Source organism: Microtus oregoni, unplaced genomic scaffold (assembly GCF_018167655.1).
Source record: "Microtus oregoni isolate MIOR12 unplaced genomic scaffold, Mior012 000033F_ref0000390, whole genome shotgun sequence".
NCBI lineage: Eukaryota > Metazoa > Chordata > Mammalia > Rodentia > Cricetidae > Microtus > Microtus oregoni.
In genome coordinates, this window is record NW_024543092.1 from 18,212,655 (window position 1) to 18,231,719 (window position 19,065).

Here is a 19,065-nt window from a genome sequence, read left to right on the forward strand (position 1 = left end):
TTTAGTTTTTTAGTTCTTAAAAAAAAATAAAATTACTTCTCTCAAGTTTATTGTTTTTTCAGATTTTTTTAATATCTTGTTGTCCTGACCCAAAGCTCCCTTGTGTATTTTGGTCTCATGTCATGGTTGAGAAATAAACCAAATAAAGAAATAAAAAGACAAAAAGACAAATCCAATAAAGCAATGGCCATTTTCCTGGGCCTGCTGAGAGCAGGGTGAGGTGGAAGGTCCCGGCTGGTAGGTAGAGTTTGTCACACCAGTGCAGCAAACCATGCAGGCTGCAGCTCCCCACAGATGGAGTGTTAAGGTAAGTGCAATTGGGTTGTGTGGGTTTCTGGTGTGGGAAGAAGCTCTGCCTCTGGTCCAGTAGGGCCCACACTCTTTCTCTTTAGCTTAGCTGAAGACCTGCTTTCTTGCCTTGGAGGTAAATTCTCATCTCTTTCTTTTTTATTGGCCTGCAATAGGAAACCAAATTAGGCAGGTGAGAAAGAAGTTATGAAAGAAGTATCAAGCAGGCAATAAATAAACAAAACAAATCAAAATTTAAGTGTAGGATTCGTCCAAGATCACATATGCTGTCTTCTGAGTGATGGTTTTCATGAAGAAATTGGATGAATAACTTGCAGGAGAAGGTGTTCCTATATCTCCCTCCAAGTGGTTCACCTTCCTCCATAACAGAGAATGTAGTTGAAGGCTAAATATAACTACGCTGGTTAAATATAATGATTGCAAAAATCCATATACTTCAATCAATTCTTGCACAGAATTTAAGAAATTATTTTCCCCAAGTTTGTTTCCACTATTTGATGAGTGAAGGCTGTGACTAAGACATTGCTCAGTTTTCTTACTGTCTTCTCCATGGCTATATGGATGCTGCTGATAATCTTTGGAGGAGGGCTTCTCTCCTTCCTCTACTGCTCCCAGCTCTGCCCTTTGTACATGGGCTTGTTTGTACTGAATCAGGCATGGACTGCCCCAGTTCCATTACCCCACATGGTCTCAGTTTCTAGAGCAGTCCCAGAGGAGATGTGGGTAACAGAATCTCATCAAATCACTCAGCAGCGCTATAGGCTTCCCAGTCTCCAGGTGGAGGGACAAGCAAATACACTGAGCTCCCAGAGTCTCCAGGCCCAACCACAGAGCATCAGTGACAGCAATAGCAATGGTGATGGGAGCACAAACAGCAGCAGCAGGAGCAGCAGGAACAGCAGGAGCAGCAGCAGGAGCAGCAGCAGTGGGAGCAGCAACAGCAGGAGCAGCAGCAGCAACAGCAGGAGCAGCAGCAACAGCAGGAGCAGCAGGAGCGGCAGCAGTGTCAGCAACAGTACCAGCATCAACAACAGCAACAGTGTCAATAGCAGTAACAACAACAACAACATTGAGAGAAGTACCACTGTCAACAGTGACAATAATAATAATGACTGCAGTGACAGCAACAGCAAGAACAGTAACAGCAGCAGCAGCAACAGTGAAAACAGCAACAGCAACAGTAACACTAGCAGCAACAACAGAAACAGCAGCAGTAAGAACAGTAAAAGCAGCAACAGCAACAGAATCAATAACAATGACAGTAGCAACAGCAACAGTGACAGCAGTAAAAGCAATAATAACAGAAACAACAGCAATAGTCACAGCAGCAGCAAGAACAGGAACAGCAGTAGTAGCAACAATGACAGCAGGAACAAGAACAGTAACTGCAGCAACAGATTTAGTAGCAGCAAGATCAGTAACAGCAGCTACAGTGACAGCAGCAACAAGAACAGTAACAGTAGTAACAGTGACAGCTGGAATAGCAACAGTGACAGCAGCAGCAGGAATAGTAACAGCAGCAACAGCAACAGTGACAACATCAGGAGCAGTAACAACACCATCAACAGTGAAGGCAGCAGCAAATACCATAACAGCAGCAATAAGGATAATAACTGCAGCAACAGAAGCAGTGATAGCAGTGACAGCAGCAGCAAGAACAGCAACTACAGCAACAGTTACAGTAACAGCAGCAGCAACAGTGACAGCAGCAGCAAGAACAGCAACAGTAGCAACAGCAGCAATGACAGCAGCAAGAACAGTAACTGCAGCAATAGTGACAGGGACAGCAGCAATAACAGCAACAGCAACAACACCAACAGTGAAGGCAGCAGCAAGAACAGCAACAGCAGCATTAAGAATAATAACTACAGCTATAGCAACAGTAACAACAATAACAACAACAGTGACAGCAACAGCAAGAATAGAAACAGCAGCAACAGCAACAATGACATTAGCCATAACAATAGCAACAGTGACAGCAGTAATGCTAACAGCAACAGTGACAGTAGCAACAAGAACAATAGCAGCGGCAATAGTGACAACAGCAACAAGAAGAGTAACAGCAACATCAAGAACAGTAACTGCATCACCAATAACAGCAGCAACAGTGACAGCAGCAGCAACAACAGAAACAGCAGCAGCAATAGTAATAGCAGCAACAGCAATAGTAACAGTGACAGAAGCACAACCAACAGAAACAGCAGCAGCAGCAACAACAACAACAATAGTAACAAGAGCCACAGCAACAGTCACAGTAGCAGCAAGAACAACGACAGTAGCAATAGTGACTGCAGCAACAACAGTAAGTGCAGAAACAGAAAGAGCAGTAATAACAGTAAAAGCAGCAACAGCAACAGTGACAGCAGCAACAAAAATATTAACTGCATCACCAGCAGCAACAGCAACAGTGATAACCGCAAAAGCAACAGTAACTGCAGCAGCCATAGTAGAAACAGCAGCAGTAAAAACAGTAACATCAGCAACACCAAGAGTAAATGCAGCAACAACAGTAAGCTCTGCAACAACAACAGCAGCAATAGCAACAGTGACAGCAGCAGCAAGAATAGTAACTGCAGCAACAGCAACAGAAGCAACAGCAGCAGTAACAGTGACAGCAGCAAAACCAACAGTGACAGCAACAACAATAGTAACAGCAGCAGCAACAGGGAAAACAGCAACAGCAACAGTAACAGTAGGAGCAACAACAGAAACTGCATCAGGAAGAACAGTAACAGCAGCAACAGTAACAGTAGCAGCACCAAGAGTAACTGCAACAACAACAGTAAGTGCAGAAACAGAAAGAGCAGTAATACCAGTAAAAGCAGCAACAGTGACAGCAGCAGCAAGAGCAGTAACTGCAGCAACAGCGACAATTACAGTGACAGCAACAACAGCAGCAGTGAGAGCAGCAATAGAATCAGTGACAGCAACAACAATAGTAACAGCAGCAGCAACAGGGAAAACAGCAACAGCAACAGTAACAGTGGGAGCAACAACAGAAACTGCATCAGTAAGAACAGTAACAGCAGCAACAGTAACAGTAGCAGCACCAAGAGTAACTGCAACAACAACAGTAAGTGCAGAAACAGAAAGAGCAGTAATACCAGTAAAAGCAGCAACAGTGACAGCAGCAGCAAGAGCAGTAACTGCAGCAACAGCGACAATTACAGTGACAGCAACAACAGCAGCAGTGAGAGCAGCAATAGAATCAGTGACAGCAACAACAATAGTAACAGCAGCAGCAACAGGGAAAACAGCAACAGCAACAGTAACAGTGGGAGCAACAACAGAAACTGCATCAGTAAGAACAGTAACAGCAGCAACAGTAACAGTAGCAGCACCAAGAGTAACTGCAACAACAACAGTAAGTGCAGAAACAGAAAGAGCAGTAATACCAGTAAAAGCAGCAACAGTGACAGCAGCAGCAAGAGCAGTAACTGCAGTAACAGCGACAATTACAGTGACAGCAACAACAGCAGCAGTGAGAGCAGCAATAGAAACAGTGACAGCAACAACAAGAACAGAAACTGCATCACCAGTGACAAAAGCAACAGGAACAGTAACTGTAGCAGCAACAGAAACAGCAGCAGTAATAACAGTAACAGCAGCAATAGCAACAGTAGCAGTACCAAGAGTACCTGCAGCAACAACAGTAAGTTCTGCAACAACAACAGCAGCAATAACAACAGTAAGAGCAGCAGCAATGACAGATTCAATAGCAACAATGGCAGCAGCAACAGCAGCAGTAACAGTGACAACAGCAAAACCGACAGTGACAGGAGCAACACCAACAGTGACAACAGCAACAGAAACAGTAACAGCAACAGTAACAGAAGTAACAGCAACAGTTCCAGCAGCAGCAAGAATAATAACAGCAGCAATAATGACAGCAGCAACAAGAGCAGTGACAGCAGCAGCAGCAACAGTGAGAGTAGCAACAGCAACTGCAGTAGAAACAGCACCAGCAGCAAGAACAATAACGGCATCACCAGTAACAGCAGCAACAGTGACAGCAACAACAGCAGAAATAGCAGCAGCAGTGTCAGCAACAGTACCAGCATCAACAACAGCAACAGTGTCAACAGCAGTAACAACAACCACAACACTGAGAGAAGTACCAACGTCAACAGTGGCAATAATAACAGCATTGAGAGCAGCAGTGTCAGCAACAGCATAGACAATAGCAGTAACAATAACAGCAGTAACCACCACAGCAGTAATACCAACAACTGCATTGATAGCAGTGCCAACACTGATGGTAACAGCAGCAGCAACAGTAAAAACAATAGCAGGAGGAGTCGCAAACATGGCAAAGACAGCAACTGCAGCATCATCAACAGCAGCAGCAATGATAGTAGTGATAACAACAGTGACTGCAGCAGCACCATCAATAGTAGCAGCAGTGGCAGTGTCACCAGAGAAAGCAACAGCAATGATCACAGCCCTAAGGACATTAGCAACAGCAACAATAAGAGCAACAGAACTGATGGTAACGTGAAGAACACTAGGAGCAGCGTTGACAACAATAACAGTACCAGTGACCACAGGAATGACCACAGCAAAAGAAGCAAGGATGGTAACAACAGCGCTACAAGAGATGACAGCCACAGCAACAATAACAGCAGCAACATCAAGAACACAATAAACAATAGCCACTGCATAAAATGTCACAGCAGCTTCAGCAACAGTAGAAGCAGCATTAATGTGAGTGACAGCAGCAACAAGAGCAGTGTAAAGAGCAGCTGTAATAACAAAAAGGAAAATAATAGCAACAAACACATTAATGTCAACAGTAACTGCAACAACAGTAACAGCAGCAGCAACAACAGTAACAGCAGCAACAAGAATAATTACTACAGCAACAGTAACAGCCCTAATAGCAGCAGTGACAGCAGCAACAGAGCCAGTAACAGCAGCAGCAAGAACAGCAACTGCAGCAACAGTGACAGCAGCAACAGAGCCAGTAACAGTGGCAGCAATAAAAATAACAACTGCAGCAGCAGTAGCAGTGACAGCAGTAATAGCAACAGTGATGGCAGCAGCAAGAACAGTAGCTGCAGCAACAATAACAGTGATAGAAGCAGCAAGACGAGTAACTGCAGTAATAGTGACAGTTACCGTGACAGTGGCAACAGCAACAATAAGATGAGTAACTCCAGTAACAGTGACAGTGGGAACAGCAACAATGATAGCAGCAGCAAGAATAGTAACAGCAGCAACAGCAACAAGAACAGTAACTCCAGTAACAGTGACAGTGACAACAGCAACAATGACAGCAACAGCAAGAACAGTAACTGCAGTAACAGTTACAGCGACGGCGACAACAGCAACAGTAACAGCATCGGCAAAAACAGTAACAGCAGCATCAACAATAGAATCAACAGCAACAATAGCATCAGCGAAAGCATCAGCAAGGACAGTAACAGCAACAAAAGTGACAGCTACATCAAGAGCAGTAACTTCAGGAATAATGACAGTGACAGCAGGAATAGCAACAGTGACAGCAGCAAAAACAACAGTGATTGCAGCAACAGTGATAGTGACAGCAGCAGCAGGAACTGCAACAACAGCCATAGTGACAGCAACAAGAACAGTAACTGCAGCAGCAGCAAAACTGACAACAGCAACAAGAATGGTAACTGCAGTGACAGTTACAATGGCAGCTGCAACAGTGACAGCTGCAGCAAGAACAGTGACTGCAGCAAGAAGAACAGTGACTGCAGCAAGAAGAACAGTGACTGCAGCAAGAAGAACAGTGACTGCAGTGACAGCAACAGTGATAGCAGCAGCAGCAAGAACAGTAACAGTGGCAGCAGCAACAGTGACCTCAGCAACAAGAACAGTAACTACAGGGACAGAAACAGTTATAGTGACAGCAGGAGTAGCAATTGTGACAGTAGCAGCAAGAACAGTAACAGCAGCAGCACCAGCAGCAGCAATGACAGCAGCAAGAACAGTAACTGCAGCAACAGTGACAGGGACAGCAGCAAGAACAGCAATAGCAACAACACCAACAGTGAAGGCAGCAGCAAGAACAATAACAGCAACATTAAGAATAATAACTGCGGCTTGAGTAACAGTGACAGCAGGAGCAAGAACAGAAACAGCAGCAACAGCAACAGAATCAACAGCAACGATGACATTAGCCATAACAACAGCAACAGTGAGAGCAGTAATGCCAGCAGTAACAACCACAACAGCAACAGTGAGAGCAGTAATGCCAGCAGTAACAACCACAACAGCAACAGTGACAGCAGCAACAAAAAGAGTAACAGCAACAGCAACAGTGATAGCAGCAACAGCAACAGTAACTGCAGCAGCAACAACAGAAACAACAGCAGTAACAGTAATAGCAGCAAGAGCAACAGTAACTGCAGCAACAATAACAGAAACAGCAGCAGCAACAGTAACAGCAGCAACAGCAATAGTAACAGTGACAGAAGTACAACCAACAGTAACAGCAGCAGCAGCAACAACAACAACAATAGTAACAGAAGCCACAGCAACAGTCACAGTAGCAGCAAGAACAATGACAGAAGCAATAGTGACTGGAGCAACAGCAACAGTAACAACAGTAATAGTGACAACAGCAACAAGAACATTAACTGTATCACCACCACCAGCAGCAACAGTGATAGCAGCAAAAGCAACAGTAACTGCAGCAGCAACAACAGAAACAGCAACAGTAAGAACAGTAACATTAGCAACACCAAGAGTAAATGTAGCAACAACAGTAAGTTCTGCAACAACAACAGCAGCAATAGCAACAGTGACAGCATCAGTAAGAATAGTAACTGCAGCAACAGCAACAGAATCAACAGTATCAACAACAGCAGCAACAGCAGCAGTAACAGTGACAGCAACAAGAAGAGTAACAGCAGCAGCAGCAACAGTAAAGGCAGCAGCAGCAACAGTAACAGTAGCAGCAACAACAGCAACAGCAAGAACAGTAACAACAGCAACAGTAGCAGCACCAAGAGTAATTGCAACAATAGTAAGTGCATAAATAGAAAGAGCAGTAAGAACAGTAACAGCAGCAACAGCAACAATGACAGTAGTGACAGCAACAGTAACAGCAGCAGTAGCAACAATGACAGCAGCAACAAGAACAATAACAGCAGTAACAGCAACAGAATCAATAGCAACAATGACAGTAGCAACAGCAACAGTGACAACAGTAAAAACAATAGTAATAGAAGCAACAGGAACAGTCACAGAATCAGCAAGAGCAGTAACAGCAGCAGTAGCAACAATGACAGCCTCAACAAAAACAGCAACAATAACAGGAGCAACAAGAACAGTAACAGCAGCAACAGTGACAGCTACAGCAAGACTAGTAACTACAGCAACAGTGACAGCAACAACAATGACAGCAGCAACAAGAATAGTAACAGTAGTAACAGTGACAGTTACCGTGACAGCAGCAACAACAACAGTGACAACAACATCAGGAACAGTAACAATATCACCAATAACAGTGAAGGCAGCAGCAACAATCATAACAGCAGCAATAAGGATAATAACTGCAGCAACAGAAACAGTGACAACAGCAGCAATTGTGACAGTAGTAGCAAGAGCAGTAACTACAGTAACAGCGACAGTCACAGTGACAGCAACAACAGCAACAATAGAAATAGTGACAGCAGCAACAAGAACAGAAACTGCATCACCAGCGACAAAAGCAATAGAAACAGTAACTGCAGCAGCAACAGAAAGAGCAGCAGTAAGATCAGTAACAGCAGCAATAGCAGCAGTAGCAATAGCAACAGTAGCAGTACCAAGAGTACATGCAGCAACAACAGTAAGTTCTGCAACAACAACAGCAGCAACAGCAACAGTAAGAGCAGCAATAGCAACAGTGACAGCAGCAGCAAGAACAGTAACTGCAGCAGCAGCTACAGAATCAATAGCAACAATGGCAGCAGCAAAGGCAGCAGTAACAGTGACAGCAGCAGCAAGAACAGTAACAATAATAACAGAAGTAACAGCAACAGTTCCAGCAGCAACAAGAATAATAGTAGCACCAACAATGATAGCAGCAACAAGAGCAGTGACAGAAGCAGCAACAACAGTGAGAGTAGCAACAGCAACAGAAACAGCAGCAGCAAGAACAATAACTGCATTACTAGTAACAGCAGCAACAGTGATAGCAGCAACAAGAGCAGTGACAGTAGCAGCAACAACAGTGAGAGTAGCAACAGCAACAGCAACTGCAGCAGCAAGAACAGTAACTGCAGCAACAGCAACAGAATCAACAGTAATGATGGCATTAGCCATATCAACAGCAACAGTGCCAACAGTAATGCCAACAGTAACAGCCACAACAGCAACAGTGACAGCCACAACAGCAACAGTGACAGCCACAACAGCAACAGTGACAGCCACAACAGCAACAGTGACAGTAGCAACAAGAACAATGGCAGCAGTAACAGTGACAACAGCAAAAAGAAGAGTAACAGCAGCAGCAAGAACAGTAACTGCATCACCAGTAACAGCAGCAGCAAGAACAGTAACTGCATCACCAGTAACGGCAGCAGCAAGAACAGTAACTGCATCACCAGTAACAGCAGCAGCAAGAACAGTAACTGCATCACCAGTAACAGCAGCAGCAAGAACAGTAACTGCATCACCAGTAACGGCAGCAGCAAGAACAGTAACTGCATCACCAGTAACAGCAGCAGCAAGAACAGTAACAACAAGAATAGCAACAGAATCAACAGCGACAGTGACAGCAGCAACTACAGTGGTAACAGTGACAGCCACAACAAGAACAGCAACTGCAGCAACAGCAACAGTAGCAATGACTGCAGCAACACCAATAGTAACAGCAGCAGAGTCACCAAAGAGCAGGCTCCCATTCAGCTCCCACAAATTACCAACAAGAAGAAATGCCTGTTCCAGGTTCCCATATCTGGTTTTGTCACAGATCCTGGGAGTTCAGTTTATGTGGCATTTCTCACCTCAGAAAACATCATGGGGCCAGAAAAAACACTCGGTGTCCCATGGCTGCCAGCATATGACATCCAGGTCAGTTGAGGCTTGTGCCCTCAACAGCAATTCCAGGAAAAGCCTCAGACCCCTGCGCTTCAGCAGCATGCTGCCCTAGGACCAGGTGTGCTACACAATTTTCTCTACCTTTATCAAGTGGACAACTTTCCCCTTCAGATCTAAAGAAAGCCCTTTGCATGAGAGTTTCTCTTTGGTACAATGTCTGAGCTGTCAGCGTCACTGCTCTTATACTCTGGGTCACAATCAAGTTATAGAGAGGTTGTGTGAACACAAGCACAGTTGTAGAGCCCAGCCGTCCAGTCTCTGTAGAGACCACACAGACACCACCCAGGAGCAGACCATCCAAAGAGAAATACCTAACACTCTAACCATTATAGATGGGATCACCTGATGTCCCTTAGCCCAGCACACACCTGTACTATTTCACCAAGACTCTCCTAGACAAATGTCAGCCAATCAGGGGTCCTGAACCTTAGAAACCTTAGAAATCCCCTCACCCCAACCTCTACTATGATAAAACCCCACCCCAACTAGGCTCATGGTGCTCCAGCCTCATGGCTGTGTCGGATGGATGGAATATCCAAGCTTGATCCTGCCTTTTGCTTTTGCATACACGGGCAGACTCCATGGTGGTTTGGTGGACCCCGCGATCTGGGAATAACACACTGAGACCCTGGCAGCCCAACAGGTAACTGAGATGTCTGCTCAGGGACTGATGGGTGGGTGGCATTTACAGTGTGGATACTCCAGGCCAAGGAAAGAGTCCCGTCATGAGCATGACGGAGACAAACATTCAACATTTTACCAAGTCACCGAAAGAAGTGTGCAACATGAAAGAACATATGCATATGAATTTCTTCTTTCTGGATTTTTTCCATTTAATATTTCCAAACTCCAAAGGAAGTTGAGGGATCACGGGTTACTGAAGGATGGAAATAAAAACTGCTGAGAAGGGAGACTACTTGAATATTTCTATAATCGTGCCATTTTATTTTCAATACGGTTTTATATTTGTATGTCTATGTATTTATGTTGCATTTATCCGAATTGTAGAATGGATACTTTTCTATGTTTTGTTTTTTTCTTCCCAATAACAACTTGTTTTTTGAGATCTTTTCTTATCAGTGGATATAAAGCTGTCTCACTTTTAAAAAAGTGGCTATATAGTACTTCGTTGTATGGGAGATAATAATTTATTCAACTGAATTCCCAACTGAAGGGCATTTAGGTTGCTTTTAATCCTTTGTTGCATTAAAAGATGCTTTAACGATTGGTCCTCGCCATACATTTCACACATCTGAGTTTCAAGAAGTGGCGACCGGGTGAAAGGCAGACAGGTATCAGCCTGTTCCTAGGGTGGGGCTGACTGTCATGGAGGTTTCAGTGAATGGTTCACAGCGGCATGGGTGCTGCTGGGTCCCGGAATCTTCTTCCCCAGCACAGTGCATTCCAGCTAGTTTGACCTCTGATGACCCAGAGGGATGCCAGTGCTGCAGCAGCTCACATTCTTCTGGTTGTGAGTGAGGTGGAGGGACTTTCCTTTCTGCTGAGTCAGTTGCCCCTGCCCTTCCTGTCTCCTGTTTTTGGGCAGCTGTTCTCATGGAATTGTAAGAGCTCTCCACATATGTTCAGAAAGCCAGCTCTTTGTATAGACTAAACACTTTATCCAGGTTTCCCAGTGTTTCAGATTAACTTTGAATTTTTGTGAATACAGACAAACTAATATTTCTCCTGTGGGCCATAACACTCCTTCCTTCCTTCCTTCCTTCCTTCCTTCCTTCCTCCTCTCTCTCCTCTTTCTTTCCTTCCTTCTTTCTATCCTTCTTCTTCTTCTTCTTCTTCTTCTTCTTTCTTCTTCTTCTTCTTCTCCTCCTCCTCCTCCTCCTCCTCCTCCTCCTCCTCCTCTTCTTCTTCTTCTTCTTCTTCTTCTTCTTCTTCTTCTTCCTCTCTCTCTCTCTCTCTCTCTCTCTCTCTCTCTCTCTCTGCCTATTTGGACAAACCTCACCTATTATGCAGGTGTGAACTATAACCAGTCCTCCCACAGTGTTTTCATTAATTCTTTTCTCTTCTTGATATCTAACACTTTGATGTAGCTTGCCTTGATCACATGTTATGAGATCTGGGTTCAACCTAATCTTTCTTTCCAGTTGGATCCAGACTTTCCTAAGTGTCTATGGAGGAGTTCCTTCAGGGAGCCCAAGTACCTACCTCTGCATATTCTCGGCATCCTCAATGGTCTCAGGCAGAGCCTTCCCTTTGGTCTCAGGCAGCAGCAGCACAAGTCCCCCAGCAATAAGGCCAACTACAGCTGAAACACAGATGTGAATTGCATCAAAACCCAGGAAGGCAACCTCTATAATTAGGGCTCCCCTTGTTCCCCTTTCTCTTTGGGGGAGTATTTTTTCCCATTCTTATTTATAGACTCGCTTGCCATCTTTAAACACCCTGTTTTCCATCATAAATAAGGTTCCCAATGCCAAACACCATTGGGTTACAATTCCTTTTAGGGAAATGAAATACTTAACATTTTGAGTCAAGGCTATTCTAGGCTACCGGACATCGCCACAGTGTTAAGAAATTTCAGAGTTAGAAAATAACTCCCCCAAAACCCTAGCCATGCGAAGAAGAATGTAACTCTGCCAATAGAAAGTGTTCAGTGTTGGGAGCAAGAGAGAAACTTGGACCATTGCTAGCTAACAAGAATAATTGTATCAGGACTGGCAAGATGGCTCAGTGGGTTAAGCTGCTTTCTGCTAAGCTTGAGGATATGAGTTCAATCCCCAGGACCCACCCATGTGGAGGAAGGAGAGAACTGAACTCCACATGTTGCACCTTGGCACCTTTTACACACACACGCACACACACACAAAATGAATATAATTAAGTAGTCCTTTTAATAAAGGAAGAATGCATTGCGTGTTACTGCATATGCAATACTATCACAAAACATAGTGAAGCCATTTAGTTCAAGTTCAGATGTTCAGAGCTGAGAGTCTCGTGGTACTCACCTGTAATCATTGCCTCTGGGAGACTAAGGGGGGAAGATTGTAAATTCAAGGGCAGTATGACCTACGAAATGAGGCTCTGTCTTTGTACTGTCTAATTAAAAAGACTGAACATTTTATTTTAGGCGTATGGGTGTTTTGCCTGCATATGTCTGTGTACCATATGTATGCAGTGCTGCTGAGCCCACAAGAGGGCATTGGCTTCTCTGGACAGTTGGTAGCTGCTGTCTGGCTCCTGGGAACCAAATCTTGGTCCTCTGTGAGAGCAGTCAGTACCCCAAGCCACTGAATACTCACTGAGCCCCTTGGTTAACTTTTATTGTAAACTTGGAACAACCCATAGTCACGTGGGAAGAGGGAACCTCATTTGAGTAACTGCCTACAGCAGATTGGCCTGTGGCTACATCTGTGAGATTGATTGATGCTCTTGATTGCTAATCGTTGCAGGAGGTCCCAGCCCACTATGGGCAGTACCATTCCTAAGCAGGTGGGCCTGGGCTAAGGTATCAAGGAAGCCAGAGAATGAGCCAGGAAGCAAAGTTCCAGCCCTGACTTCCCCCAGAAGTGTAAGTCAAATAAGTCCTCTTCTCCCTTAAATTGCTTTGGGTCAGAGAGTTTTTAATCACAGCACTGGAAGGCAATCCAGAACAGTCTTACTCCCTCCCACCTCCCATATAACTTAGTGGTAGAGGGCTTGCTGAGCATGTGGGGTTCCATTTCCCCAGCACAGAAAATAACATGGGCCCAACTCAGGGTAGAACGTATGACTGGACACGGCCACTTGGCTTCTTTGGTTCCTTTGTTTTAGTCTCTGGTTATAATATCAATAACAACCATATTAATATTTTGTCATCTTTAAATTCATATTGGAGATATAAAACTTTTAGGGGTGTGCTTTGATTTTTTTTTCCTGTAACAGAGCCTAGGAAATGGGGTGCTAGTTCTTCACTATTTTGGAGTTTCAAAGAACTGCATGCTGGATGCCATTTCTCTTTAGAAACAGCAGAAATGGACCCATGGGCATTGAATACTGGGCATCTGAGTCTGACTCCGACTCCTGACTGGTCTGAGGACCTGAGAGTACTCTGACGTTTTGCCCTTTGTCAAGTGACATCATCCACTTCACATACTGTGGTATGAACGAACTGTGGACATGACAGAGTGTTAACGTCTCTGAATCTTCCCCAATCTCTCAGCGTGACCGTAGTGTAATGAGAAACAAATGTAAGCAAGACTCAGCTACTTCAGCTGAGGCAGAGTTCCTTCCCTCTACAGGGTTTCTCTGCCTAGATGTCAGGGAGCTCCTTCTCCCTACAGGGTTTCTCTGCCTAGAAGTCAGGGAGTTCCTTCTCTCTGCAGGGTTTCTCTGCCTAGATGTCAGGGAGTTCCTTCTCCCTACAGGGTTTCTCTGCCTAGATGTCAAGGAGTTCCTTCCCTCTACAGGGTTTCTCTGCCTAGATGTCAGGGAGTTCCTTCCCTCTACAGGGTTTCTCTGCCTAGAATGTGAGGGTTGCTTTAATTGTCATCTTGACATAACGTAGAATTGGGGAAGAGACTCTCAGAGTGGGTTTTTGTACACTGGGTTGGGCTGTGGGAAGACCCAGTGTGCCCTGTTGGTACCGGTCCCTAAGCAGGGGTTCTCGGTTGCAGAGGAGTTAAAAATTGTATGAGTGTAAACAAGCAAGTGAGAGTGCTGTGTTCCTTTGTCTTAGTCCCGATTGCCCGAGGAAATGTGACAGAGCCTTAAAGTTACTCCCTGACTCCCCGACAGTGAGGATGGTGACCTGGAATTGTAAGCTAGGATAAATCCCTTTCTTCTCTATGTCACTTTTTGTCAGTGTTTTTTGTCACAGCAGCAGAGATGAAACCAGGTCCGAAGCCCAGGTCCTCCTGCACCTGCTTCTCCAGTGCTGGGCTCACAGGAGTGCCCTGCCACACTGCTCTAGCTCCGAGTCTCTGGAGAGGGTGAAGTTCAAAGAATAGTAGGTCACAGATTAGCATTTATCCTGCAAGGATCAGCCTGGCTGACCAGGATAGTGTTACCCGCTTTCCTGTGGTCCTTATCTGTTTTGTCCTGATGTTTTGGATGGAACCAGGGCTTTGCCCATGCTAAGCAAATACAGTGCCACTGGGCCACCCCCAGCCTTCCAGTGGACTCTTAGCCCATACTTTTAGGCTTCTTAGATGAAACAGCTGAGGGAGGGAGAGAGAGAGAGAGAGAGAGAGAGAGAGAGAGAGAGAGAGAGAAGAAGAAGAAGAAGAAGAAGAAGAAGAAGAAGAAGAAGAAGAAGAAGAAGGGGGAAGGTGTTAGAATATTAGTTAGCTTCCTGTCACCAGGTTAAAGATGGGCAAAAGGATATGACAACCCCCAGAGGTAAATTTGGGACAATCTTTAAGTTTGCTGTAATCTTTGATATAAAGCTCTGTCCTTTGTGTCCTCCAGGGGAAGGTGAGGTGGGGCAAGGGACCACACTACTTCACAAAGGCCTAGACTTAGACTTGCTAAGTAGTGGTTGCAGAAACCTGGAACCTGTATTTCTGTCCAGAAATGTCCTGCTGACCCCTTAGACACCACCTACCAAGGATCAGGCATCTTTAAATCCTGCCTGGGGAGAAAGAGTTGGGGTATGGTGGGCACTTTCTGAGGAGGAAGGAGGCTCCAGAACAGGCCCCCTTAGCCAGTGTTTGGGAGTCAGAGATTTGGGGCACGTGCCCCCTGTCTGTGGGCCTGGTAGTTCTGGTTATCCCAGGGTAAAGAGCCCTGGTGTTATCAGCGTTGGCCATCTTGCTAGCATGATGAAATGTGGAGGAACTCATTAGGTCTGTTTTGATGGAAAATTATAGCAACAGCTTGAAACATTCATTGGCAGGTCTTCTGGCAAGGGAAGGAATGGATCAGGGTAAGTGGAGGGGGCAGAATCCAGCTCCAAGAGAGCAGTGTTGGGTGCATGGAGTCCAGGGGAGAAGTCAGTGTGGTGTGCTCTGGGGAAAGGGTGGTTTTAATGAAGTTTGAAAGCCTCTCTGCAGATCTGAAAGCAAACAGAAGTGGTGCCCTGAGTTACCCTGGGCACTCCAGTTACCCTGGGCAGGTGAACAGAAGCCTGAGTCTGTGTCCACAGTCATCCCTGCAGGAGACACAGACAAGCAGTTGCCCGCTAAGCTGCAGTCCGGCCAAGGGCAGTGCCAGTGATTGGGTGGTGACGCCCAGGGTCTTTCAGATTCTGTGATCAACAGCTGATAGAGGCCGGCCTACTCTACCCACCAGCAAGGGAGGCTACAGAGCAGTTGGGTAATCCGGATGAGCTCCTGGCTCCCCTGGCAGTAGCAGAAGGGGCCATGCCATGCCTCATCCTGAACTCTACTGGGAAAGGTGGGTGGGGGCTCCGTCTTGCGGACACGTTTGTATTAGTTGTGAATTCCGTGTTATCTGGGTTTTGAAATTTTAACCGTCTTTGAAGTATGAAGTAAAAGTGCTTTGGGAATGAAGACAGCAAGGATTCGTTCTTTTACAGATCTGAGAGGGATGAATATCTCAGGTCAGGGAGTTGGGGGTGCTTTAGGGAGATGTCTTTCTATCTCATTTTGCCTTTAGTTTATGCTTCTAAGGTATCAGTCCCATAGGCCAGTGTTAGTGCTGACTTGGGAGCATTAAAATAATACTAATAATATTGCTGATCACTAGTAATTAAACCCACAGCGATTTCTCACCAAATACCACCAGTGGGAACTCCAGCCAGATGTCAGTGAGACGGTAGACCAGGAAAGGCGTGATGATGCCACCAATGTCACACATGGAGGAGCAGACAAGGACGCCGAGATTCCTAGGTCACAGAAACCTGATTTAGTCCTCTAACTTCTCGTGGGGCAGCAATCACCTCCCACTGCACCCCTAGATAATTCCTTTCCCCAACCATTAGATGTCTGAGAGCAGAAAAACGTCAGTTCTGTTCATTTCCATGTGCAGAAAGGACACGTGTGCATACCCTCACCCATGGTTGGTTGTTTTTGTTGGTATTAGCCTTCAGACCAGAGAGGGAAGGATTTCCTTCTATCACGTGACTACCCATGCCATGTCTATGGTTCCCATATACCCACTCAGCTGCTCTGGTCATGCTCTGCATGGTACTGCATGGTAATCTTGCTCATGTGCCCTGTGGCTTTGGGGACACTAACTGTGAACTGCTGATTGTACACCTAAGTGTGAACCACTGATTGTATACCTGAGTGTGAACCGCTGATTGTACACCTGAGTGTGAACCGCTGATTGTACACCTGAGTGTGAACCACTGATTGTATACCTGAGTGTGAACCGCTGATTGTATACCTGAGTGTGAACTGCTGGCTGCTGCCTTTGAACACCCACATGTCCCCCTGTGCTTTGAGAAGCCAGACTGTCTAGCCCAAAGCTATGCATTCCCACTCACCTGATGTACGTGGGGTACAGCTCAGCATTGACCAGGCAGACCATTTCATAGGCCATGGTGATGCCCATTCTACCCAGGCACGCGACGGTGACTTTCAGCCACTGGAGATCTGAGGGGAAAGCCAGCACTCAGCCACTCTGCATGCGGTTCCAGAGGGGGCTTGTGAGAACAAACTCTACATTGCAGAATGAAACAGGGAAGCAAGAATAGTCCTCTACAGACATGAGGTAAATGCGGCAACCTCTGCAGGTCTGGATGCGCTAACCTTAGATGCAGTTCTGTTTTGCGTGTGCACACAGACATGTGTGTGTGGATCAGAGGTGGATGTCATGTGTCCTCCTTAGTCAGCCTGTGCCTGCTATACAAGGCAGGACTGTTCCCTTGAACCCAGAGGTCACCAATCCTAGCAGACTATCTAGTCAACTCACTCTAAGGAATCCTATGTCTGTGCCTTTAAGTGCTGAGATGAATCCGAGCCTGCTGACATTTTTGCGGGTTCTGAATTCTGGTCCTCACGCTAGCCCAGGAAGTGTTTTACCCATGGAGCAATCGCTCCAGCACAAATAGTCTCTCTCTCTCTTTTAAACGTGGAGCTGGAGAGATGGTTAAGAACACTTACTGTTCTTACAAAGGCCCCAGGTTTGTTCCCTGCACCAGCATCATCCACAACTCCCTGCAACTCCAGCTCCAGGGAATCAGACACCCTCTATGCCTCCATATGCACACCCTACATACAGACACACATAAAGTACACACATATATAAAAGTCTTAAAGCAAATTTAAAAAGTGTAGCTTAGGTTCACAGCAAAATGAAGAAAGTACAAGTTTGCCACAGTTCCCCGTCCACATACATACTGCCGCCCCCATTCACAGTATTCCTCTCCACTAAAGAATCCGCACTCGTAAGTTGCGGTCATTGCTGACCCAAGGAGCTCTCAGTGGGTCTGGACACATGCATAATGCCATTATGTCACGCAGAGTGTTTTTCCTCCCCTGAAAGTCCTCTGCCCGTGGCCCTTTCCCCTCTGCTCCTGGACAATCCTGATCTTTCTGTTGTCTCCATAGTTCTGCCTCTAAGGTTTTATAACTTTATACCGTCATAGAGGTTGCCCCAGCTAGCCAGCAAAGTGAAGTGTGGATATAACGGAAGTGATTACTGGTCTATGACAGCCTCCAATGAAGCTCCAGGGGGCTAAAAGAATTGTTTCATGGGCTTTTGCCTCTTTCCTCAAATAAACATTTTATGAGGAAAGACAAAATAATTGCTGATGGTGTGAGAATTTTCTCATCTACAGTGAAGGACTAGACAGAGATCAAGGGAATCACTAGAATATTCTAGGGCAAGGCTTTGGTGAGTTCCTCAAGCTGTCTGCTCTCTGAACTTACCATCGGGGATAAAAACCGAAGCTAGACAGGCCGCTCCCGCCACCATATTTGACGCAGCCCAGGGATAGCGGCGACCAACCCGGTCTATCGTAAGGATGATAATGAAGGCAGCTGGGAATTCCACCAGGGCAGAGTAGAAGAAATCCAGGTAGATGTTGGCCCCCGCGAGGCCCATGTGCATGATGAGGCCCTGGTAGAGAACAGAGCTCGTGAACCTGAACAGAAAGGAGAGCCGTGGTCAGGCTGAGCGCAGGGCTCATGCTACTGGGGGGAGGGGCTCGAGGAAGATGAAGAGCTGGCAGTGGGGGGCCTTTTCTCTGGCATCTCATCTGCGCAGTTGTTTTTATACCCACTGTTTTACTGTGGCGGATGGGACGTGGAGACACAGAAACCTGGAAACTGTTGGGGGACAGCTCATTCATGGGTCCAATGAGAAGGTGAGAAGTCTTGGAGTAATTTAGTGGAATAACAGCAATGGCCGTCATAATAGCTCAAGGCTGTCAATCATTTTTCTCTTTGCTTATATTTATATATTATTTGTGTGTGTGTATGTGTGTGTGTGTGTATGTATGTGTGTGTGGTATGTGTGTGTAAGTGTTCCTGTGTAGGTGAAGGTATATGTATAAGTCAGAATTGATACATTTCTCTCTAATTTTTTCCACCTCATTTTTTAGAGATAGGGTCTCTCACTGAACCTGGAGACCCTGATTTTCTAGGCTATCTGTCTATCAAGCCCCTGGGATCCTTCTGTCTACACCTCCCAGGACTAAGATAATAGGCACACGCCTTCAAACTCAGCTTTTTATGTGGTGCCAGGAATCCAGACTCAGGTCCCCAGCTGGCATGGTGGTTTACTCTGAGCCTCCTCCCAACCTCTTTATGGTCTTCTAAAACATTCTGGGTGTAAAGACTTGACCACTTAATTCAAACT

The 19,065-nt window shown here is 45.7% G+C and overlaps 1 protein-coding gene across 1 annotated transcript in view; it reads right to left on the reverse strand.

Annotated features, from left to right (window-relative positions):
- Positions 1-345: 345 nt before the first annotated feature.
- LOC121466558 (solute carrier family 22 member 2) overlaps positions 346-19,065 on the reverse strand; it is a 41,510-nt gene continuing 22,790 nt past the window's right edge. The window contains exons 7-11 of the mRNA XM_041680335.1: positions 18,135-18,349; positions 16,748-16,856; positions 16,032-16,144; positions 11,527-11,626; positions 346-455 (exon numbers count right to left, since the gene is read on the reverse strand). Coding sequence (XP_041536269.1) covers positions 389-455; positions 11,527-11,626; positions 16,032-16,144; positions 16,748-16,856; positions 18,135-18,349 — 604 coding nt within the window. The 3' untranslated portion in view covers positions 346-388. The remainder of the gene's footprint in view (positions 456-11,526; positions 11,627-16,031; positions 16,145-16,747; positions 16,857-18,134; positions 18,350-19,065) is intronic.